Raw genomic sequence first — 26661 nt, forward strand, 5'->3', positions numbered from 1 at the left:
ATATATATATATATATATATATATATATATATATATATATATATATATATATATATATATATATATATATATATATATATATATATATATGGGGGGGGGGGGGCGCCAAACTGAAAGTTCGCCCGGGCGCCGGGAGGGGTCGCTATGCCTCTGCGCAGATCTAAATGAGATCTTCCAAGCTCGGTTGAACCTACCACAAGGAACTGGAGACTTTCTTTGAATACTTTGTTGTTTTTCCACTCCTATGATTGTAGGCTAGTAGATCTAGTAGCCTATCATTAACTTACGTTACTTTGCATTTGTGACGATAACTGAAAATAATTTTACGAAACAGGTTTTGGAATTATTAGAATTATCGTCATCGTGATTACTTCTAGTTCTAGATCTAGATCTAGATTCTAGATCTAAAATTAAAATCTAGGATCTAAGATCCTAACAGTATAAAATCGGTAACTTCAAAATTATGTCCCTCAAACCGGAAAACTACACCCATCGTTAAAAAACAAAAATGGCCAAAACCGTTTGACGTTTGTTTGTGCATTGCTATTCATAGATCGTTCTAGATCTAGAGTCTAGATCCAAATCCAGTAATAAGGTGAATACCAAGTTTTTAGTGCTATATTTCATTATCCATAGGCCTAGATCTAGTCTTGGTGTAGACTGTGTAGGTGGGATGATACGTAGTACGTAGATCTAAGAATAATCTAAGATCTATCTAGTTCTAGATCTAGTTGTATTCTAGTAGATCTAGATCTAGTAAGTATTAGTAAGTAAGTAGTAGATCTAGTACTACTAACTAGATCTAATCTAGTAACTAGATCTATCACTAGATCTAGAATTCACTAGTTCTAGATCTAGGATTCTAATCTATCGTTTTAGGTGCGTAAAAATCGGCCGAGGCTAGTAATGTGCGAAAAAGTTGCCTCATTAAGTTTAATACTAATAATTAATAATAGTAATAGAAGTAGGCCCTATGGCGGTAAAACCTTAGTTTAGTTTAGCGTTGTGAATTCAAACGTAGCTAGATCTACTAGACTCTAGTAGTAATGTGGGATGGAGGTAACTAATGAATATTTCTTTCATTTGGCCATATTTATGACATATTTTACATAATATAACAGATAATTGAATAACAAATCACAATCCATGACCAAAATATCCTGGAATAAACTTTAAACTACCCCGTTCGAGACGACAATGAGTAAATATAAGCAGCGGCCATGTTTCAAAAGCAATAATAGAGTAGTTTCCCTTGAAAATTGTCTATTTGCATGTCTGTTGTGTTGATTTTGTGGTTTAATATGGTTGTTTTGTATTGTTTTAATATATGCCTGTATAGTAGGCTAATTTTTCTTTTTTTTCAATATAGTTGACATGAATGACTTATAGACCTTTTCAGACTTAATAGTGTGCATCCAAGACCAAAACAATTGTTCGGAGGTCAAACTTTTGAACCCCTTTTTTTTCAGTAATCAAATCAATATTAGATCACTCATAAATGACGTTGCTCTTCTGATAGTAATGACAGCGTGCATTATTACAGAACAAGAAGCATATGAGCATATTGTTTCAGATAAAAATTGTGATTTGTGGTGGGGAGAGGTTGATTAGAACTCAGCTATGTGATTTTGAGACAGGTCAGGTTTTTTTTCCTGAAAACGGGATGGTTGTGGGAGAAAGTATGACTGTAGAAGTATGACGCGTCATTCATTGACGATCCATTATTTCAGTGGGGACGATAGAACTATTTAAAAGGGTCAAGAAATGTAAAAAGCATGCTGAGTCGCATTTCTTGAACCCCACCTTTTCATTCTCCCACTTAGCACATCATCACAGCGTTAACGCTCGCGCGTGACGTCATGTACTGGTACTGCCGACCGTTAGGCTAATTTTATAAAAATAAAAAAAAACAGGCACTGCCATTTTGACACTTATGGGGCGTTTAATCTATCCCTTGTCCATTTAAACATACGTGGTTATTTATGCAAGCTTGCTGTCTTGAGACTTTCGTCCCTTTAAAAATGTATTAAGCTCCCACCGTATAGAACTAGACTACTCATATTAAGCTCCAAAAGAAGCTTGGTGAAAACGGGATGGCTGTCCGATTTTGAAGCTGCTCTGCGCTTTACAAAAAGCACAATGAACGATAAGATGATACTTATATTTTGCGAAATTGAATTAAAGTATTTACGTCATCTTACAAAGCGTGATAGCCTACTGGTGCTCTAACGCGGCCCCATGCTAATGGCCATCAGACATGCCTACCGTCCCGCCAAAATCAAAACCGTCCCGCTTTTTCACTTAAAAAAGTAATTTGTTCCGTCATACTGATTTTGACTCAGTTTGTTCCGATTTTTTTGAAAAAAAAAATTAATACAGAAAGGCAATAAAGTGAATTGAAAAAAGTCAGGGAAAAGCGATTATCTCCCTTTAGAATACATTTCTGTTTCCTAGTTTACTTAAAATATTTACAAGTATCATCTAATACTAGATCTAGCTAGTAGTATATCAACCACTACTATATCTAGAATTGTAAGTAGATCTACTAGTAGATACTGAAATAGTGAATACTAATCTATCTTGTAAGTTGTAACTTAACTAGTAACTATTATGATTAACTAGGACTTTTACTAGGTAGATCAAGGGTCTTTGCTCTTAACTTATATATTACATATGATAAAGCCTTCAGCATTTGTTATTCATATAGCCTAGAACATAGCAAGGCATAAATAATCAAATCAATAATGTTATGGGGGGGTGTTACTGGGTTAACTTTTGTTTTTAAATGTAAGCTGACATTAAGCAGTATTTGAATGTAGCCTAGAGACTAGTTATATACGACTTGAAGCCTACTAATGTCATTAGAGTAATTTTTAATTAATCATTTCTGTTTTTGACTGAGTAAAGTAGCGTCTGTGCGTTTGTTCCTCTTTTTGGCTACAAATTCCTCTTTTTAGGCATGACTGTTCCTACTTTTGGCTGACAGGGTAGGCATGTGTGGGCCATATTCCTAAAGCCCCGCATTAGTCACGGTTTATTCGTCGGCCGGCATTTGGTGGCAAGCCTTTTTGACGGGGATGTGTTGAGGCCGTTTTGCCAAACGTCTCAAACTAGCAGGCTTGCCACATTTATGATGATTCGTTTTGAGCAAGTTACATGTATAAAATATGCCTACTAATGCTTTTTTATTGTTATTTTGATTGAACAAAGCATTATAATTATAATGGACGCCAGCGAGAAAAGTCTCAAAGGTATTTGAGAGGTCCATAAATTAATTTTAAAATCTTGCACGGCGTAGTTACAATTGATATGGTTATAAAATCCTGTCTGTCTGGTTTTTTTTCGGACTTTACTAAAGATTGGATGTTTTGGATGTTTTTAATCTTTTCGGTAGCTAAATAAAAAAAAACAAAAAAAAAAACAAAAACAATTTGGTTTTCACGTGTAATGGCGACATAAACAATGGCATCCTGCTATTCGATTGGGCCGCCATAAATTTTATTGTTCACATTGTAAGCTAAAAATAGAAAAACTAGGTCATGGTGTTTAAATTTGCATTGTTATTTAAAAACTTGATCTGCAAAGTTTTGTAAAAAATAACTATAAAGTGGGGCTGTCGGAAATCGATCACGGAGTTCCTTTACAGCCAATCAATGTTTGTCTTACGAAAGTGAAACATCGGGTTATAACTTAGGCTTGATGAACATAAATAGAAATGTAGCCTTAAACTCACAAATTATTTTCAAGTTCTCTGGATCTGCAACTTGTATAGCATTGATTCTAAAAATATTAAATTTCTGAATTAATTTTAGGTTTAAGTTTTTAATAACATTTTATCTTTTATTATTTTTATGGTCCTAAATCTAAAAAAGCACATTTGTATTCCAAGTCAACAACATTACGGAAGGATTTCATCAACTCACTGGTGTCCATTATAGAGGTTCTCCATCAATCACCTGGGTATTTTTTCCCCGTTCACCTCCTTTCATGAGACCGACACATCCTAAATTGCAGAGCCGCCTGAGTTGACATCACAAATCTTCACTCACTCCCGTAGCAAATGTGACATCATTTATGGACAACCCCATATCACTAATTTGGGCATTTGGTATTGACATTTTGACAACAAAGGATAACCAAAAAGTGTCTGACAGGTGGAGACTTGCAATCGACCATAATGACAACATGCACTTAAGGGGTAGAGTGGCTGATTGTTTTAGATGATGTTTTACGAGGGAAGCTGGTGGATAATATATTTTGTCTCTCTGTATATATAAATGATGACAAACATTTATTGTTGTCAAACTTATGTCTAGAGATCTTAGATAAGGCAGAGCGAAACGTATTTTTTTACATTATGACTTGTTGTGACATTGACAAAGAAATATGATGGAGGTTGGGGTTTAATTAAGGTAAAGGGAAGTAAAAAAAATGTCATAAGTTACAATAGAATCACTAATTGATGAAAAGAAAAATCTAAATTGAAAATAGTGAACATTCAAACAATAAGAAAAAACTCAAACTATATAGAGGTCATCCATAAATGACGTCACCTTTTTTTTTTTGACGATTTTTACCTCCCCCCTCCTCTCCATCACACATCGGCACAAAAAGCCAGAACCCCCTCCACCCCCCAAAATGATGTCACACCTCAACCTACAACCCCCCTCAAAATGGCAGTTGAATTTTTCTTAAAACATGACGTTTTTTCCCAAATCTTGTCTGAATTCTGTCAAAATAGAGTTTTTTAATCAATTCCTATTGCAATTTATTAAAACAGCTTTCTAAAACGCGAAATAACATCTACAATTCGTTTTCTAACATTGCTTTTTTATATTGTGAAAGTATGACGTCGCACCGTCTGAACCCCCTCCCCCTCATCACACACCGTCACAAAATTACGGACCCCCCTACGAGTGTGACGTCATTTATGGACGACCCCATAGTAATAGTAATGATCAAATAAACATTAGTACAAAAAAACCTGTGATTTTGTACATTGATACAAGTTGCATCTCACAATACTTCTTGAATTAATAAAGTTGTTTGTTAGGAAATTCAGTTTTTAAAGGGCAGAATTTTAAAAAATAATGCTTTGTAGTTGTAGGACGGACTATACAACAAGACAATCATATTTAAATACATTTTCATATGAATAGAAATGAAAGGGAAGGTACTCTAAATAACATTTTCTTAAGATGGCTGCTGTTTTTGATAGCAAATTTACTATCTCAAACAGGGTTGATAAAAATTAATTTCAGGATATTTAAATTGATTTAACCATAAATGGTGATCTATTATTCAATTATCTATAATATTTTATCAAAATATAAGAAAATATACTCATATTTAATGACATATTCATTAATTCACTCTCTCCTACATTACTAGTTTTGGCCGAATTTACGACGCTAAACTAAGGTTTTACCGGCCCTATATACCCAGATTGCGTTATATAATTGGGTAATCTATCGTTTTAGGTACGTAAAATCGCCCGCGGCTAGTAATGTACGAAACACCTCATTGTCAAGGCTTTAATAGAAGTATATTGTGATATATTTGTGTCAAATATTATAGATAAATGAATAATTAACCTAAATCAACAGCTAAATATAACAATATAGGCAAGAAATTAACTTTAAACAGCAGTGTTTGCAAGCAGGATTTGCTATATAAAAAGCGGCCGTCTGTAAGTTAGAGTGGCTTCCCCTGAAGTTTACAATAAAAAACTAATAAACAAGATGGCTGCTATAGTAAATGAGCATGGTTGCATCTGTTGGAAACATCGCTAGTCTTCATTTAGGCCTATTACTGAAAAGTTTTAATTCAGTTGTTTAAAAACAGGTAGATCTACATAAATGAAACAAGGAAACATTTTTGTATTTTTCAAAACATAAATCCTCCTCAAAATGTGAAATAATTATTAAAATTTAAGGAGTCACCTGTTTTTCACATTACTAGTCGCGGGCGATTTTACGTACCTAAAACGATAGATTACCTTTATTTGTGTCAAATATTAAAGCGATTGTAGGAAAAAAAAACACAGGAAAAAAAACACAGAAAAAAGTCACAGGAAACAAAGTCACAGGAAACAAAGTCACAGGAAAAAAAGTCACAGGAAAAAATGTCACAAATATATATTTGTATGGAATTTGTTAATACTTTTATGTATTAAATATTCAGAGAGTGCAAATTAACTTAGGATTAACTAAATGTTATGTAATTTGTCTTGGTTGTATGCGCATGGTAATTTTTATAATTCATCTAAAAATATTTAGTATGAAGTCCCGTAAGTAGATTGTAATTATGTTAAACATAATATTAATAGCATTTAATAGAATGTTCCAGCGTCCTCGGTTTTCATCGTGTTTTCTAAAATACCAACATTAAATTACAGTGAAATGGTAAGTTCATCTGACTTGCTGCCCTCAACTCATCGCAACAATAGTTATGCTTAGTGCTGTTTTTTTGTTGTTACATTTTTATAAAAAAGTTATTACGGTTAAAGTTCCATTTCAGACATATCTGCTACAGGCTACGTAGGTCATTGATGATCAATTATTCACTTTAAATCTATACTGGACTTACTGATCTAGTAATTTTTAGATCAATAATACTAATAATAAGCATCAGTTTAGTTGATTGTTCACATTGCTATTCTCCTATCATGTAGGATAAATATCAGGTGAAATAGTATGTCCTTTTTCATCAGATTAAGTGGCATACATTCAGAGTCATACCAATGAGGCATCTGATGGATTTGAACCCACACCTTCTAGCACAACAGCCTCTCCCCATGTCCACTCAACCACACATCTTCATACCAAGAGGGTATTTTTAACATTAAATCTAGCAAAAACGGTCACGACTGTGAATAGCCACTTCAAAAGTATTTTCTAATCTTGAAAGTAATACAAAATTAATCTAACACATCTTACACAATATAAAAATAATAATAAAGGCTATTAAATTTACTTTAAATTGGTTTAATTTAGCATTTATAGCCATACACCCAAAATCAGCGTTTGGGGCAAATGTAGCCGGGCCATGTGGCATTAAGTATTATTTTCTAGTTTAGACTAACTACACAATAAAAATCATTAATTTCTAACCCCAAAATAGTTAGGGCCTAATGTTGTGTACACACACATTAAATGATACCAGCTATCAGTATCACTAGGCCCCATTGGTCCACAATTGATACAATTGCAGGCCTACAGTCTAGTAGTTTACAGGTGGCACATTAGTATACCTAGTGTGTAGCTGTCCAGAGTTAAGATTCTTGGATGTAAAAAGGGGAGGTACTAGCTAATCTGCCTTGATGTTTTCTCCTGATAAGCCATATGTGCTATACATTATATAACTTGACATGGCGCTGAGAAATATAGAGGGGAGAGCTTTGGTACTGTTTCCCCTTTGTTCTCCTTGCTAGACTCTGAGGGCCATAAATTACAAAAGAGATGCTAACCATGGTTGGCTGAGATCTAAAGACTAAGTCCATGTTACCTACAAAGAGACGGAGTTTTATGGTAGGTTAGATACAGGCACTGGTGTAGCCGGGGGGGGGGGGGGGGGGGGGGGGGGGATGGTTATAACCCCTCCCATGGACTCACATAGACCAGAACACACACACAGTCCACACGCACCACAAAAATCATTTTTTTTCTTCTGACATTTTGACAATAAACAATATTTAAAATGTGAATGAAAGATTAAGACTTGGTGATATAAACCATAAATAAATGACATTGCACACTTAAATGGTGGAGAAACTGGTTTTTGAGACTGTGTTTTACATGGGAAGCGGGTGGGTAAGAATCATCAATACGAAAATGCAGAAAAGCATTAATTTTCGTTAGACTTCTTTAAAAGCCTGACAAAACAGGTACATTATGAATATTTTGTGACCGCGAAAGTATGATGGGAGTTGCAGAGGGGTGGTTTAAGGTAAAGAGTGGTCAAAAATATCATTTACCATTGATTCACTTAGTAGGGAAAAACCCCAGTGGAGTAATTAGGCTAATTGTTTTATTTCAACATAAAAAAACATTCTGCAAATTAGCAAGAATAATTAGCATTGAAAATGATTAGCACCAGAGATAAGCAGCTTACTGATACTGAATTCGCATTTTTGGCATATCATGTGCCCAACAGAAAATTGATTTAGTTGGTACCAATTCAGAGCTTACTACTGCAAAACTATTTTAAATGTTTGCAATTTGTGGTCTGTTGGATTTTATTTAATTTTATAACTTTAAAATTATCTTACCTTTATAATAAAAATAAACATTGCCAGTTGTGACCTACTTAGGTCTAGTAATGTTTTATTTTTAGTTGGACATTTGTTATAATACCATATATGGTCTGTGGTGCAACAACCGTTTTTTTTTCCGCTGTCTTACTAAGAGAGTCTTAGACTCAGAAATTTTCCATCGAGAGATGATTGATTGTTTCAGACCAGATGACCACCCCAACCAATGGTCTTATGATTTGAAGGTGACCTTCCATGTTACCTAAGTCTATAAATAGATCGCCCACAGGTGTCTCGAGGCAGTTACTTGACTACACGTCGTCGAGAGTTGATAAGCCCTGTGTGTTGCCGTTTAGTACTACTACTAAGTTGTTAAAGAGCATATTCCATATATTTCTTGTGGTTAAGAAATTCTTTATGCTTATAGCAGTGTTATGTATACAGTGGTGATTTTTCTGAAGTGTTTAAAGCTGTGATAGTGTATCATACTATTTATTTCCCACGAATTGTAAGTTGGGTTTTGATCATTTTGTATATCCATTTTATTCTTGTATAAATCTAGTGTTCTGCCACGACTTTTTACACCCATTACAAGTTATATACAGATTAAAGGTTTTGTTGGCATCATTAGTTTCTCTAGTGTTTCCCCTAGACATCAATTACGAGTCCTAGCGAGTTAGTGTGTCAATTTTCTTTTATTTAGGCTTATCGCCATCTGTGTGTAATCAGTTAACGAATCCGGGAGCGTTCGCCATCTATCTGGCTGATAGATTGGTGTCCGTTACACAGTCTACTAGAGAAATAACTTACATATTGTTTTTTTTTAAATGGCGACATAGTTTAAAGCACTTTTTATTAAAACCCAAACTATGCCAAATAATCAGTGGCTTATAGTCTTCTACACCATTGCAGAATAATTACATTATCTGGGTTCTACCTTAAGTAAATAAATAATGAATAATGACATTCTTGTCTGAATTTCGTAAGGATAATTCAATCTAACTCTGATAGTCAGTTACTTTAGGTAGATTTTTGTAAATTTGTTTAAAGCTAGCTATGTGCTGAAGAAGTAACTATAACTAGTATAACTGGGTCTAAGAAATAAAAATTAATATGAGTGTATTAGATCTTCTAACCTATTTGATTGCAAAGTATATATATATATATATATATATATAATAAGTAGGCTATATATTAGATAAATAAGATAATAAAACTTAACACCCATACTTATAATAAGACTAAAAATATTTGCTTTAAACACTATCAGTAGCTCACGTTAGGCCCTGTGAAAGTAGCCGTCCATGATCACTGTTTACTGACAACAGCAAGCTGATCAAGCGAAGGATAGTTCTTAATCTTGTTACCTACCCTTAGTTTCAAATAGTTTTAGTTTAAAGATTTTTGTTATCTGCCACTAATAGCCTTCACTAGATCAACCGGCTCTACGATTGTAAACAATCTTGTGAACCACAGCTCACCATACTATAGTATATATATAGTAATCTATCGAGTGATTTAAATCTGTTATCCCCCCCCCCCCCTCGATTTGGAAACCGTTTAATTAATTTTTAATGATTAATAAATTTAAAAATAGGTAGACTTGTATTGTCATCAAAGTGAAACGTATCTGGAAAGTTTGAACAGAATTGCTGCATCAGAATTCGGTCAAAATTGAGTTACAAGATTTGCCACAAACCCACAAAAAACAGACGTTGTGAAGTAAATAAAACTTGTAAAACAAAGGTATGTCTGTGTCTTTCTGTTTGTCTTTCATACAATTGCCATGAAGACGGAGGGAATTTGGGGAGATTCCTGCAATGCATTTTTCCATGAGGGGCGGTTATATTAGCACATGGGATCCATGATCAGTAACTAGCCTACGTCATTTGTGGATGGGTAATAGTACGTCTACAATGTGTAATTTTACTATGGCGTTGTGAATGTGATTCAAGTATATTTAAATATATATATATATATATATATATATATATATATATGGTGCCCTGTCAAATCGACCCCCGCCAAAACGACCCAGTCAAAATAGCCCCGTCAAAAGAGCCCTGACTTATTGGCTCCCGTCAAATGGACTCCCGTCATATTGACTTGCGACATATAGGCTACCGACAAATGGGCTCCCGATATTTAGGCTCTCGACAAATGGACTCCCGACATATTAACCCCTGACAAATAGGCTCAGTACATATTGGCTCCCGACAAGGCGGCTCCCGACATATTGGCTCCCGACATAAGGGCTCAAGACAAATGGGCTCCCGACAAATGGGCTCACAACATATTGGCTTTTGACAAAATGACTCTCGGCATATTGGCTTCAGACCGATGAATGACCACTATTGGCATAAAAGTAACCATTTTGTCCTACCTCCAATACCACTATAAATTCTTTTAAATGCCAGAATGAAATTGTTTTTCATGAACCAACATAAATTCACAAATAAATCGAGCCCTTAACAGCTAAATACCACCTATTCTAAAGTTTTGATAATGTTTAATTTACAACAGAAAAGATCTGTTGCTTAAAAGTGAGCACAGAAGTGTAAATGTATGATTTACATGATGTGTTTACATGATAACAGCATCTTGTTTTGATAACCTACAAGCATACTGCAGGTAGGAAGGTATAGCATGGACCCTTCTCCCCACACACTGAGTTGGAACAGCCTATAACCGACTCATTTATGGATGTCAGAGATAGATGACCCTTAAATTAAAACATACTATATTCTATAATAGATAAACTAATATAAAAATAAGGCCTGCCGAAAAAGAGATGCATACGTTGTATGCAGTGGTGGAACTAGAAAAAATGGGCCACCCCGCAAAAATACTTTTAGCCCCCCCCCCCATATCTATCTATCTATCTATCTATATATATATATATATATATATATATATATATATATATATATATATATATATATATATATATATATATATACAAACACACAATAAGAACATAGGATTCTCATTGCTGGCCTGTTCGGGTTTTGAAAAATATAATTTTTTTTTTCAATTTAAGCAAATTACAACATGTCATGTGTGTAAGTGCAATAGTCTGTTTTAAATATCTAGTTTATTTTATCTCTGCTATCAGATCTCTTAATCACTAGTCGGTCAAAAGTATATAAAACATGAAAGCTTTGTATAAGGGGTCATCCATAAATGACGTCACGCTTTTTTGATGATTTTTACCTCCCCCCTCCCCTCCGTCACACGTCGTCACAAAAAGCCAGACCCCCCCCCTCTAAAATCACGTCACACCTCAACCTACAAACCCCCCCCCCCCCCCCCCCCCCCCCCCCCCCCTCTCAAAATTACAGTTGAATTTTTTTAAAACATCGATATTTTTCTAAAATCTTGTTTAAATTATTACAATTTATTAAAACAGTTATCTAAAACGCGAAATGTCTAAAATTCATTTTCTAACATTGCTTTTTTATAATGCAAAAGTGTGACGTCGCAACATCTGAACCCCCCTCCCCCTCATCACACATTGTCACAAAATTACGGACCCCCCCCCCCCCCTCCCTATGAGTGTGACATCATTTATGGATGACCCCCAAGTTAAGGTGCCTCATTTTATGTTTATTTTTATGTTTTTTTGTATTTATATTATTAATTTTAAATACATTTCCTTTTTGTACAATGTCATTCTTTTGTAAGTACTAAAAAATAATTATTAAGAGAAGAAATTACTTTTTAATTTGTTTAGCGCAAATCTATTTAAAGGAGCTTATGAGCACCCCTATTTGACTATTTAAAAAAGGGAAATAAGTCATGGAAGTGGTTTCAACGTTTACTTATCTTTGATAAGTTTGATTGTAGGAGAAAGAGGACGCGGCTTTCACAGTGGTTTAAAAACAAAGGGAAAAAGAATACAAGAGCGTGGGGTGGTGTCTATAGAATAAAGATAATCGAATCGCAGCTATAGTAATCTTTTTACATAACAACCGTCAAGTTACTAAACCTGGATCGTTCTCCCCTAAACTTTCTCTTGAATATTCTTATATAACTTGGAATATAGACATGATTTTTAATTACTTAAACTTTTAAAAATAGAATAGAATCTCATAGAAAAAAGAATTGCGCACCAAGCGAACGCCAAAACAAAATGTGCATAATAGTGCGCAATATTATTAGTACTTCATAAATTTACATGCCTTTTTTAAGAAATCGGAAATAGCGTAAAATAGTACTTCCGGTCAACAGATATTAATCAAAATTTGACAGAAGGTAGAGAATTAGATCTTTTACTTTCATGTGAAATTTCATTTATCTATCTGAAATAGTACTCAAATTATAGGCTTTTGAAAAATTCAAAGTAGAAAAAGTACCACTTCCGGTTATCGGAAATCGCTCAAAAGTTGATACGGATCTACGATTTTGATAAAATACTTATATATGAAATTTCATCAACTAGCTGTTACGGTACTCAAGTTATCGTGTTTACACACAGATAGACAGACACACAGACATATGGACAAGATTGCAAAATTATGTTTTTCCGTATCAGTGAGGTGTAAAACGTCGAGATTTGTAAAAATCTCGATTTTTTTTTTGCACGATTACAATACTTTCTCTATACTACGTATATACGAGAAAGTAAATTGATGTAAAACGTTAAGATTTTTAAAAATCTTCTATTTTGAATTTTTGCAGTTACACTTCCTCTGTACTTAGTTTATAAAAACTTTTACAGGCAAACAGAATGATGTCACATGAAACTAAGAAGAAATAATAGTATCAAATGAGAAGAAACGAAACTAGTGAAGTTGAAACTGACAAAATGTACACAAAAAAGCATGGCATGATTAGTTGTAGATGAAAATAGAATTAATAGTCTAAAGTAAAAGGAAACACGATGATGTCATTGATAATGTATAATAAGGACACAAACATTACTGTTGGATTTATTTGTCTAATATTAAAATTGTGTGTACAAGAACCAAACAGCACTTATTCTACTTTCAGTTCTTCAAAGCCTATAACTTGGTTACTTTTTGTAATAGATAGATGAAATTTATCATATAATTAAAAGATCCAATTCCCCGTTTTCTTTCAAATTTTGAGTAATTTCCGATGACAGGAAAAAAGTACTTTACTGAACTTTACTCTATTTCTGATTTCTTAAAAACTATTTGCATATGAATTATAAAGTATTTAAAAATTGATAAAAAATCATGTCTATATCCCGAGTTGAGATCCTCCATAGTGTTATAAAAGAATATTCGGGAAAGTTTAGGGGAGATCACTTCTGCTTTATTTGCTATTTGCAAGTCTTCCACAAACATACTTTTTACATACATACAGAGGTATAGAGTCCATTATATATATATGTGTGTATATTATAATAAATATATATGTAGAGAGAGAGAGAGGGATTACATACGATTAGATACATAGATTCACAAAGACAGAGTTGTTTTTTTATACTTAAAGATTCCTTATTTTCTTCCCTAACAAAAGAAATGGCTTTCAAAAGTGAATTTTATGGTGGTTCAACACTACTCACCCCTTTGGCAACTGCTACGGGATTACCAATTGACCAGGTAAAATTATATTCTTTCAGTGTTTTTTAGAAAATAAATTAATTTATATGACTATAAAACTTCTGTTTTGGCTGAGTTTAAAAGACAAGCTTATTTCTCTGATTCCCTCAAACACTATGTTTTATGAAAGCATCCAATTACACTGTCATTGTTAAAGTAAAAGTTAGTGAGTGTTATAGAGTAGGCCTACTACTTGCTTATGATGTCCCTGGTCATTCAGTATGTAAACATCCACCATTGTGGTGTACAAAATGGCGACTTCTGCTGTGAAAGGTTGTGATACTTGAAGTGGCAAACCTAAAGGAATTCCTTTATTTTGACTGCCAAGGGTTAGGGTTATATTAAACCAAGGTGATAGAGATTGGCAGTCAACAGAACGTAGACGCTATCAATATTTAGTCAATATTTATCAAAGTGGTTTAAGTGAAACAATAGCTAATAAATGCAAATATATTCTTGACACTTTATTTTTGGTAGGGACAGTAAACAATAAACTTCATTTTAATTAACAAAAGACAACTGTAAATTAAAAAAATATGCTCAGCCTTCACAAGTACTAATAGCAACAGACCAAAGTCAAAAGTAATAGTACAATTTAATTGGAATGTTTATTTAATATTTAGAGCTAGAATCTAGCTCTAAATCTAATCATGTAAACTAAACTAAATTAGATCTAGATTTAGAGTGACTGGCTCCGCTAGGTAGACATAAAATCAAAAATCTACTTATTTAATTAAATTTAATAACAAAATTTAGATCTATATTTGATTCAAAATACACCAATAATAAATTTAAAAAATAGGCCTAATAATGAAAAAAATGTAATTGTCTCTAAGTAGTCTAAGATCTAAAATCTAGCTCTAGATTCTAATCATTTTATTTAGCAAATGAAATTATCTGAAATTGAAATAGACTGTATGGCCAGACTTATTTAATTTTAAAAGTTTATACTAGCAAGTAGTAGATATGTTTTTTTTTTGTAGAAGGCTTTAATAAATAACTAAGGCCTACCTATGTGTCTAATTACAGTAATAAAATAATATGTATCTGATACTGGACTGAGTTTAATTAAATTTAGAACTAGATCAGTGGTACTGTTACTGAATTCCCCTTTGTTCTCCCTGCTAGGCCCTTAGGGTAATAAATTATAAAAGAGATCCTATCTCTGGTTGGCTGAGATCTAATAGCAGCAATCCATGTAATGTAACCTACAAAGAGATGAAGTTTTATGATGGGTTAGTAAGGAATGGGAGCTGGGTATCAAGTATCATGGAGGCAAGAACTTTTGAGGGGAGAGCAGTGGTACTGATTCCTCTTTGGTCTCCACCCTGCTGGGCCATGATGGTCATAAATTACATATTACAAAACTTACAATCTCTGCTGGGCTGAGATCTAAGAACAGTAATCCATGTTACCAATAAAGAGATGAAGTTTTAAGGTAGGCTAGAAAAAGGTGGGCGGGCAGGGTATCATGTAGGTAAGAAATTTTGAGGTTGGAAGCATCTGTATGTGTCTGATCACTTCCCTGCTGGACCATGAGGATCATAAATTACATAACATGCTACCCAGATTGTCTGAGATATAAGAACAGCAGTGGTTGTTACCTCAAAAGTAGATAAGCAGTTTTATTGGGTTTTTTTTTGTAGGGGTTAAGTGGTCTCACAGTTATTACTGTCGTGTAGATCCACTAGATTTATTGCAACTTAATCTTGTACTTTACTAGAGAATCTAGAATCTATACTAACTAAATTTAAATAAATAATCTATAGTATATATTGCTGCATTTTATGTCAACATGAATATAAGGATCTTCAATTCCTAAAAGTTATTTAAGTATTGTACCTGCTCTGTGGGTGCGAGGCTCTTAACATATAATGAATCACATTTTGAGATGTCTAGTGCTGTGCAACAGCTGATTGTTTATTGGCAGTGTTCACCACCATTGTGGTGTTGCATGTATCACGTGATTTAGGTCACATGTTTGCAAGGGGTCTATTGGGAGAAAATCAGGTAAAAAAAAAACAAGAGCAAGAGTTAACACCCAATGGACGCGAGCGAGAAGGTATTCGAGAGGCCCATTAATTATTTTAAAAATCATGCACGGCGTAGTTACAATTGATATGGTTATAAAATCCTGTCTGTCTTGTTTTTTTTCAGACTTTACTAAAGATTGGATGGGTTTGATGTTTTTAATATTTTTGGTAACTAAATAAAAAAAAAATAAAAAAGCAAAACAATTTGGGTTACACGTGTAATGGTGACATAAACAATGGTATCCTGATATTCTATAGGCTGCCATAAATTTTATTGTAAGCGAAAAAAAAAGGAAAACGGTCATGGGGTTTAAATTTGAATTGTTATTTAAAAACTTAATCTGCAAAGTTTTAAAAACAAATAGTTATTGATCTCGGAGTTCCCGTACAGCCAATCAATATTTGTCTTACGAAAGTGAAACATCCGGTTATAACTTAGGCTTGATGAAAATAAATAGAAATGTAGCTTTAAACTAAAAAAAATTATTTTCAAGTTCTCTGGATTTGCAACTTTTATAGCATTGATTCTAAAGATATAAAATTTCTGAATTAATTTTAGGCTTAAGTTTATTATTTTTTATGTTTTTTACGGTCGCTTTTTTTTACTAAATCTAAAAAAACATGTTTTTATTCCATGTCAACAACATAATGGAAGGATTCTCGTCAACTCGCTCGCGTCCATTTAAAGATATTATGTGTATATACATTTACAGAATAGTAAATGGACAATAATGTGTCTAGACCAGGGGTCGGCAACCTGCGGCCCGCGAGCAGTATCATTTTTTATGTCAAGATGCTCCATGCACACATATAATAATTATTTTATTTTATTTTTAAAACTCATAAAAATATTTTTCTGCAACACTTGATAATGAACGATATAATAATAAACAAAAAACACTCGCTATTCTATTCGAATTTTTAGTTACTCCCTATTTTAATGTACTTCCTATATAATTATCCATCCCGAATTGAAACATTCAACTTCATGGTAGATATCAGAAAGAAATGAAAGAAGCTAAATGTAAAACTGCAAGGAAAGAAAAAATCAGCCTATGCATTGCTTGAAGAAGTGGATTATTTGGAATTAAAAAACCCTACTTTTTTTTATGAAGACACAGAGAGCAGAAAATTATTTTAATTTAAAAAAGTCTGAAAAAAAAAGATAGTGATGAAACCAATGCAAATATTAACATGAATTTCTTCAGTATTACAATAAACAAAATGAATCACTGAGAGATTTGAGCTATTCAAAACAAATGAAAGTACTTTCACGTTGATAGTGGATCCTCTCAACACAAAAACAAATGAGATTAACTTTGAGCTATTTGGGATTGATACTAGTTTGCTTCAAATGCTATTGCTGGATTTGAAAATAAAACATTTGTGGAGTGGTAAATTCACAGATCTCAAGAGCAAATTATGAGATGTGGAGGTCCAGTAAAACATGCATGTTTCGCTACAAAACTGGACAGCTCTAAAAGAAATGCCGCGAGTTGGAGCACTATTATAGTATTCCAGGATGCTACAGTTAGGTGAAAAAGTTGTCATTTGGAGTGCTGACGATCTTCGTTCAACATATTTGTGCGAGCGTTCACTTGCATGAATATAATAAAAAGCAAAGAAGCCAACTAACAAATAAAAATCTAGAGGCGTGCTTAAAACTGAAAACAAGTTATGAACAGGTTTTAACAAACTTTCAAAAGGCATGCAAAGTCAAACTATTATAAATATTATTCAATAATTATAGTTAATTTGATAACTGATTTTATCATTCTTGCAGAGCTAGCTAAAATATTTTTGTGTATGTTTTTATATGAATACATATTATTACATATTGAAAACTATTTATTTTAAATTATATATATATATAATGTTAATTAAATATCATAATATTGAAATATAAATGATAATGGCTCTTTAAAAACTGGACAATTTTGTAAATTGTAACTTTTGGCTCTTCCGTCTCAAAAGGTTGCTGACCCCAGGTCTAGACCATATAATTCAACAATAATTTATAAGAGTATTTAAGTAGAACAGTGTGTGCAAGTAATAATAAGTAAAATAATATAATTCAACACCAACAAAATGCACTAAAATAGAAGCAAGAAGATCATTTTAACTTATCAATTAACCAATGTCATAACCAAAAGGAAAACTATGTCTTCATAACTTAGTATTGGGAGGCCAGCCAAGCATAATGTAAAGAAAAGTGCAAGAGGTGACAAGAAACTCTCATTTCCTAAAATAGCAAAAGCTCAAGCTGAGAAAACAAAGCTACTAAAAAGGGGTTATTTCTCAATGCAAGCTTCTTACAAGAATTATTCCTAAGAGGCCTTGAGCATAATTATTGATGGTTTTTTATAGTTTAGACATTTGGAAATTGATGAACCTTTATGTTCAGCTCTAACTGCCAGATTATACACAACAGCAGGTTAACCAGTCCTTTTATAGAGAAAACTAGAGTGTGGCAAGGCTGTATGCTTTCCCCAGTGATTATTTTCATAGCCATCAATTGAATCATAAATAGGAAAACCTCAGGCCAAAAATCTGAAATCAATTTTTTTTACCAAGGAGCTTGAAGACGATTTAGCAAATGACATTAGCCTCCTCTCACATGGACAGCTGCACGCCCAGTTGAGTTTAAACTAAGCAAATGTTTTGAAGAAGCATTAAAGACAGGTTAAAAGATAACCGGATGGAAGGAAAAAAAAGATGATGAAGAGTTAACAACAATTAGGAGCTCCCACTTAAGATAGAAGAAATGACTATTTTGGAAGTGTGTTGCTTCACATATCTAGGAAGTGTAGTAAGGTTGGTTTTTACAGATGAGGACATCAAAAGCAGCATCAGAACAATCTGGATGTAAAGAGTACTTTCCAATATATTACTATTAAACAACAGTTTGAAATCTGTTCTCTTCTATGATTCAGAGACTACAGTAAACAAATTTAAAACAACAATCTTCATGCTTTTCTAAATGGATACCAACAAGGTATATGAAACGTCAAGTAGCCTAAGAATTGTGTCCACACCAACCTTTGGGACAAAAAACAGGGCAAATCACTATTGGGAAAAAAAAACAAAGTGTAAATGTGGATGGATTGGACACACCTTGTGCAACCAAAAACATCATCAGAATGGGATTTAAATTTGGAAAATTCCAAAAAAAAGAGTAAAGTGGGTAGGCCAGAACAAACTTTAATAAGATAAGTTGTAAGCGAAGTAAAAACAGTTAGAATGTAATAGACACAACCTATATAAATGATAGAGAGGTCTGGTTGCTTCCCAGTGCTCCACAGTGTGTCCATGAGAATGATAAATGATAATTCTTATGTGGCCCTTCTTATTTTATTATATGATCCATGTAAGAAATCCCTATAAGTCTGCAATGTATAATCAGGATTTATACATTTTTGAAAAGTATCGATTATTTAGATTTAAATGATAAAGTGCTACATCAGTGCCAATATTTAGCCAAATTTAGCACACACAAAATTAAAAAGAGCTCATAAAACTGTTATACCTGCAAAGTAAGAGGTTACATATGAAACATTTAATTAGAGGTTTTAAAAATGATGTTGTTTGTTTGATTTTTCCCAACATTCTCAAAATGTTATGTTTTCACATAATAGTACTAGATTAAACACTAAATCTTGAAAACTACCTGAGCAATTTCTTGTAAATTTTACTCTTATGTTCGGTAGTATTTATTTCTGTGAACAATGAAGGAAATATGTAATGTACTAAGATCCTCTCATATCGGGTATTGATCCTCTTCCTGTTGAAAGGAAATAAACACTGTTTATTTCCTTTACAGGATGTGAGAGGATATAAGCGCTTGCATATTTCCTCTACATTATAAAATATATTTTAAAAAAAAGTAATTATGTTATGTGGAATTGACTTATTTAATTTAAAGTTATATATTTTTTAAAATTTTCTTTTTCATTTTAGATTAACTTTCTAGTTTGTCAACTTTTGGCTTTAATTTTGGCCTTTCCTTTCCGAAGTCTGTTTTCACCAGAGAAAGTTGGAGCTAATACCAGACATGTTGTTGAGACTCTTGTTGGTGTTATTCTTACAGTATTTTGCTTTGGAATGTAAGTTAATTTTTTAAAATTCATAAACTGTATTTTCGGGTCATATACTAATGGTGCAATAATAACAATATTATTGTAAATACTGTCCTGTTTGGCAGGCAGCTGAAATTTGAAGGTTTCGACTCACTTAGCATCCTAAAATCCATCAGGTTACATGGCAAATAAGAAATAAGTAAATAAATGTTTAATTATGTGAATTTAGATATTAATTAATTAATTATTTTGAATTTATTTTTGTGATACTGTTAATTTATGTGTTATGTACGTATATTTGTATCAAGATTTGTACGCAGTCTACAAAAAATATGAAATTTAGAAAATTGAATTTAGATTTAAAAAGTCTAGAAAATAATATTTGTTTTTGGGGTATTTAAAAAAAAAATCTGGAATTTAATTTTGCAAGTAAAACTTTTCCAATATGTCTGTATTTTTGGACTAAATAAAATAAAATTTTTAGTGTTTTTTCTTCAAAACTTATTTCAAGAATGATTGTGCGCGTCTACACTGTACAGGCTCATCTATTGTTTAGGTTCAGTTTCTCTTTGTGCAGTATACACACCTTACTATGAAGAAGTCTGACACTTATTGTTTTGAGCTTGCAGGCTGCTGTGATGGAATGAAGTTATTTACCAGAAATGGAATGTGATGGAATAAAGTTGTGTATTTACCAGGGATGTGACTTTCCCTATTTTTAGCGGAAATCAGATTTTTCCGTCTCAGCTGCAATATTCCTCCACAAATTTCATTTTCTCCTAAATTGTCCTCTAAATTTTTATTTGTGCTAACTATTGTCGATTTTTACTATGGCATCAACGTTAGTTTTAAAGAGCATCCTACAACATTGACTTGGTGATACACAACATATGTTGATTAATCCAAGTCAGGGGCCATACGCAGCAGTGTAGTGTAACAGGGACTTCCAAGAGCGCCCCGCTACTTCCCTGACACCCGGGCTGTCGTCGAAGTGTGTTTTACCTCACTATTACAGAGAGTCAACATACTCTGACATATTGGGAAGAAGAAAAAATGAACAAAAAGAATGGATCACAACAGAGACATGGGCCAAGAAAAATGAAGAGGCTCTATGAAGTAACCAAGACCCTATCAGGCAAGAGTATTAATCCCAATAAACCAGTGAAGGATAAAGTAGGAAATATCTTAACAAGTGACACAGAACAGAGAGACAGATGGGTACAGCACTTTGAGGAGATTTTAAACCATCCTCTCTCATCAAACATCCCTGATATACCACCTGTAAATCACCCACTAAATGTGTGTACAGATCCACCCACAAAGTTAGAAACAATAAGAGCAATAAAGAACATGAAAAATGGCAAAGCAGCTGGCCCGGACGGCATCTCACCAGGGGCACTCAAATCATACCCACCATAACAGCAGACATACGACATCCTCTACTTAAGCAGATTTAGGAAGAAGAGATAATCCCATATGACTGGAAACTGGGCTACTTGATAAAACTGCCAAAGAAGGGAGACCTGACACAATGCAACAACTGGAGAGGGATAATGCTTCTTTCAGTCCCAAGTAAGGTGATGACAATAATCATCCTAGAGAGACTTAGAGATGCATTGGACTAAAAGCTGAGACAAGAACAAGACCACATTGCCACGCTGCGCATAATTATTGAACAGTCCCTCAAGTGGCAATCCCCTATACATGACTTTTGTCGACTTCGAAAAGACTTAACCTCAATCATGGAGATATGGTTCTTTCAGACTTTTTTTCTCCAGTATACATTGGGGGGGGGGGGGGGGGGGGCTAACACTGGTAAAAGTATAGATTTTTTTATTTAAATTCTATTTCTTTGGGGGGGGGGGGGGGGGGGGGAGATGCATGAAAGAAACAACATGCACACACAAACCACTTTTAAGATTAGACAAAATTGGCTTTTTATTTTTCTTATTTACTCAAGAATCAATGATGCCAAATTATTTTGTGTACTTTCCTGGCTTTAGAATATTTTTATTTCCTACTAAATGTTCCATGTGACTTCACATTTCGTTTTTTGTATAACTAAGAATGTTTTTACTATGCTTGTGTTTTCTCTATATTTAAAACGTTCCCAACAGAGTGACAGACAGCATAACTATTATTATAGGAAATTATGAAAGTGTGGATTTGTTTGTTTGTCTGTCGTTTGTGCAGTACTATACCTTTCATCCAATTAACATGAAAACCTTTCATCCCATAAACATGAAACTTGAGAAATCGTTGAGAATACTCCTGGGAAGGTTTCTGTAAAAATAATATTTTATTTTGAGCACAAGCTATTTTTACGTTTATTAAGTATCTTAAGCGGTTATTTTGAGTTTATTACTAGATTTGGATAAAAAAAACACCCGATCTACATTGTTTTAAGTTTTAACACAAAATGATGATGCAGTCCTACTATGATTTGGATACATGATCTACCACGTTCTTATCTTATTTCAAATTCTACATTGTTTTATGTTGCTAAAGTTTTATCTGCATTAAGATATAGATATGTAGATATATTTTGATATAGATATCTCGGAGGTCCTTGAGCAACCACAATTGATGGTTTTTTTTTTACCATCTGTCTTCGTCTTCTATTACTTTATGTAATTCCTTGATGTCCTCCATCCAATGTCGTCTTTGTCTTCCTCTCCCTCCTGTCAAATGTGCCTCGCACATTTATTTTCAATAGGCAGTTGGCTCGTGTCACAAGCCAATACCATCTGATTTTCTTTGCTTTTACTGGAGTCTGCATAAGCATCTCTTTTCAAGGACCTGGATCGACTTGGAGGTATGCACAGAGGACGTGACGAGTGATTGCATGGGTTTAATTTTGGTGTCAAGAGTTCTATTGTCACACTAATTGCTTCTTAATTTGCTGAGTGCCATGGTGGTTTGGGCAATTCTTGCAAGTGCCTCATGCTTTGTTCTCTTATCTATAAAGACATGGTATTTTTCACTAAGTAACCTAGGATTAAAGATTTGATTAGTTGTGCTGCCTTCCTGTCTAAAGTCAGCCTGTTCATCAGCTATATTTTCAGATTGTGGCTTTAGTCTGTTTAGTATTATGATTTTGCTTGGATGTCTTCTAAGACTCATGGTGCAGTAGTTGTTGGTTGTATGTATATATATAAAACATTTTCATTGCCAACATACTTACTGTATAGTAAAAATTTAATTTTAAAAGTTTTATGATTGCAACAACACATTTTTAAAAAATAGAAATATCTATAGTATATGCTACATTTTCTTGTTCTGTAGAAAACATTACAATCCATTGTAATATTTAATATGTTGCTGTAGCTCTGATGAGACATATTTATCATTGGCAAACCTTGGAAGGTAGTAGTAGCCTGCTGTCCATAAGGACATATGACACCAAGAAACTTCCAGGCATCTCAATCCTGGGCTAGTTTCTCCAACTATAATGTCCATTTATTTTGTTGAAAATATTTTGTATAGAAAAAATTCATTTAATAATAATATTTATTTTATCTATAGGCAAATTTGGCATCTTATGGCTCAGTCATTGGTGAGCTATGTTTTTCTAGCCTATGGTGGTAAAAAACACAGTCACACTTTCGTGTTTTTGTTCTCAATGCTTTACCTATCAATCTGTCACATTTATAGACAAGTGTATGACTATGGAGGCTACACTTTGGATATAACAGGGTAATATTTTAATATGATACATAATAAACTTTGTAAAGACATGATATGAATAACATTTTGGTTTACAGTAGAAAGTTAAAAAGAATACTAAATTACTGAATTTTTTTGATAAACTGCCAACTATTGCATGTATAAATATTTTTATTTAGAACAGTGTAAGGTTATCAATTTAAACCAAATTTTGAAATCAGACAACAGACCTAACTGCCCATGAATAATAGCTCTCCAAAAACATGGAGTTTTTTTTTTATTTTTTAAAAGTGTTGAATTACTTATATACTTTTTATTGAATGTAAAGCTAATAATTATGAATTTACAGTAACTAAGCCATGTTTACTTGGTGTAAATGTAGACATATATTTAGCCATTATTTTAGCTAACTTTTTTTCTTTTTTTTTTGCAGCCCACTTATGATTCAGACCCAGAAACTTACTAGTTTGGCTTTTGCTTTGCATGATGGAAGGTTTAAGGATCAAGCTGTTCTTTCCAATGATCAGAAGGAACAAGCTGTAAAGTGTGTACTTTTTGTGTAAAACTTCATCTATCTAACATGATATATTTATATTTAAACTTGTCATGCAGTGTTCTGTTATTGAAACAGTTCAATTACAACATTGGAGTTATGTACATCCTACACTTCAAGGTCAATGCAAGAGCCTGACACTTTCCTAGTTACTGGTGTGATTAAGGAAGTGATTTAAAATTCTTACACTTTTTTAAAGGATTTTTCAATGACAAATTAATTTAACTTTTCCTCCATCTACTGGAAATGTTTTAAAAATTACTTCTCCATGGGTTATGCTAACTACTGTGGAAATAACTTACCAGACATTTTGAAACATCCACTACACATAATATATAATTTTATTTTAAAATTTCTCTGAAAATATAAGTTCTATATCTTTTATTAAATGACTAACCTATAGTAACATCTACAAAAAATGCTAATTACCTGTTTGTGATCTGGACCTAGGAATTTTTAAAAAAAAGGTGGAAAAATAGAATCTTTCAAGTTTATTTACTTTTATCGTGTTCAAAATAGAAAAAGGGAGAATACTTTCCTGATGGTGAGCCTGAATATTTTTGATAATAAAGCAAAAGTGATCTACCCTAAACTTTCTCTTAATATTCTTATATAACACTACGGGGATGGCAACTCTGGATATAGACATGATTTTGAATCCATTTTTAATTACTTAAACTTTTAAAAATAGAATAGAATCTCATAGAAAAAATAATTGTGCACCTAGTGAACTGCAAACAATATGTGTATAATAGTGCGGAATAAATTCATATTCGTTGGGGTTTTTTTTTTTTTTTTTTGAGAAATCGGAAACATTGAAATTACTACTTTTGGTCAACGGAAATTACTCAAAATTCGACAGAAGGCAGAGAATTAGATCTTTTACTTATGCGTTATATTTCATCTATCTGAAATATTACTCAAGTTATAGGCTATTGAAAACCCAAAAGTAGAATAAGTTCCACTTTTTCCCTCATCAGAAATTGCTGAAAAGCTGATACAGAACTACAAATTTGATATAATACTTATATACAAAATTTCAGCAACCTAACTGTAACAGTATTCAAGTTATTGTGTTCATACACACACACACACACAAACATACGGACAAAATTGCAAAACTATGTTTTTCCTACTCAGGATTACAACACCTCCCCTAATACTTTGTATACGAGAAAGTAAAAAAAAGGAGCTAACAATAACTTCAAAAGCTATACTAAACCATGGTAAAGTTTCAGAACCAATTATGTTCTCTGCATCAAAACCAGATTTTCCAACTAACTTTTGTAACCTTTCTTGATGATGACTCTGTTGATATCATTGAAACAATGCAAGCAAAAAGGGTGTAACGCTGTTAATCTTATGCCAAATGAAAATGTTGTTATCATTGTTCTTGTGAACCCTTCATTGAGCGTAGGGATGCAACCACATCGTACTCCTTTTTGGGGTGATTTCTCAAAATTCAGTCCATGATATTGTGGCTGCTTGTATTTCACAGACCACTAATCTTTTCCAAGTTTGTTTTTAGCATACGCACGTTTCTCTTTCCTTGTGGATTCAAATATATTGCCTGTTTGGTGATTTTTTTTTTTTTAAATTTCACAGTGTGTCCAGTCGATCCCCATTTCACCTTGGTATTGCTTTGTCAATAATGTTTTCCCTCATTTTTTTATGTTGTTAATTATTTCAGTCTACCCAATGTGCAATATACGATACATGTTTACACATGTATGAAGTTTGTTAGTATTAGTTTGTATTACTTTACTTGTCTCAGAACCTTAGAAAAGAACAAATTTCTCATTGTTAAATAATTGTTTCTTGGAATGCATAGAAATGCTCTTGACATCCAGATTCTGCAGAGAGTAGTGAATGTGTATCTGGCCTTACAGATGCAGCTTTTGATGTCACCATCTGCTCTACCATCCTTGCTTACTTAACTTACTAAAGTTTCTTTAATTTTAAATATGTTAAATTTTGAATTTTCATTTGTTTTGTTTCTTGTAACCTCTAGCAGCTGTTATCACATTAAAATTTTGTAACTGCAACAATTACATACATTTTTTTTTAACAGAAAACTGCCAAATCTCCTCCAGTTTCTTAGCTACATGTTTTATTTTCATGGCATTATGGTTGGGCCATTGACATTTTATAATGACTACTTAGCATTCATTGATGGCTCAAGTTTTTCTAAACCTGTTAACAGTAATGTAAGTAATTCTTTTAGTTAATTAAATTATAAACAGAATTAGCCATTTGCATGAACTTTCCACTATTTTTCAGAAATCCACTTTTTCCATTTGATGAAAATTTTCCTTTGAGAACAAAAATTACTATATTTTTGCCAATGACAGACTTTAAAAAAAAAATGGAAATCTTTTCTATAGAAAAGAATCCTGTTCACACAGTTACTACTTTATCTGAGGGAGGGGAAGTGGGAATTGTTAGTCTATGGCACTAAGATAAATACAAATGGTATAAAATATAAAAGAAATTGGACAAACGGGGAAACAAT

The 26661-nt window shown here is 33.1% G+C and overlaps 1 protein-coding gene across 5 annotated transcripts in view; it reads left to right on the forward strand.

Annotated features, from left to right (window-relative positions):
* The first annotated feature begins 313 nt into the window (after positions 1-313).
* Positions 314-26661, forward strand: part of LOC131948614 (lysophospholipid acyltransferase 2) — a 40467-nt gene continuing 14119 nt past the window's right edge. Inside the window, exons 1-7 of one of the 5 annotated variants that reach the window (XM_059310216.1) lie at positions 314-334; positions 9849-9997; positions 13739-13821; positions 19812-19957; positions 23456-23626; positions 24030-24140; positions 26221-26356. In XM_059310216.1, coding sequence (XP_059166199.1) covers positions 13741-13821; positions 19812-19957; positions 23456-23626; positions 24030-24140; positions 26221-26356 — 645 coding nt within the window. In that variant the 5' untranslated portion in view covers positions 314-334; positions 9849-9997; positions 13739-13740. Of the gene's footprint in view, positions 335-469; positions 596-9848; positions 9998-13738; positions 13822-19811; positions 19958-23455; positions 23627-24029; positions 24141-26220; positions 26357-26661 lie in introns of those variants that run through there. The other 4 variants (XM_059310219.1, XM_059310217.1, XM_059310218.1 and 1 more) reach the window with 4 other exon arrangements.

Source organism: Physella acuta, unplaced genomic scaffold, assembly GCF_028476545.2.
Source record: "Physella acuta isolate Inbredline_101_S28 unplaced genomic scaffold, ASM2847654v3 ptg000652l, whole genome shotgun sequence".
In the NCBI taxonomy this organism is placed as follows: Eukaryota; Metazoa; Mollusca; class Gastropoda; family Physidae; genus Physella; species Physella acuta.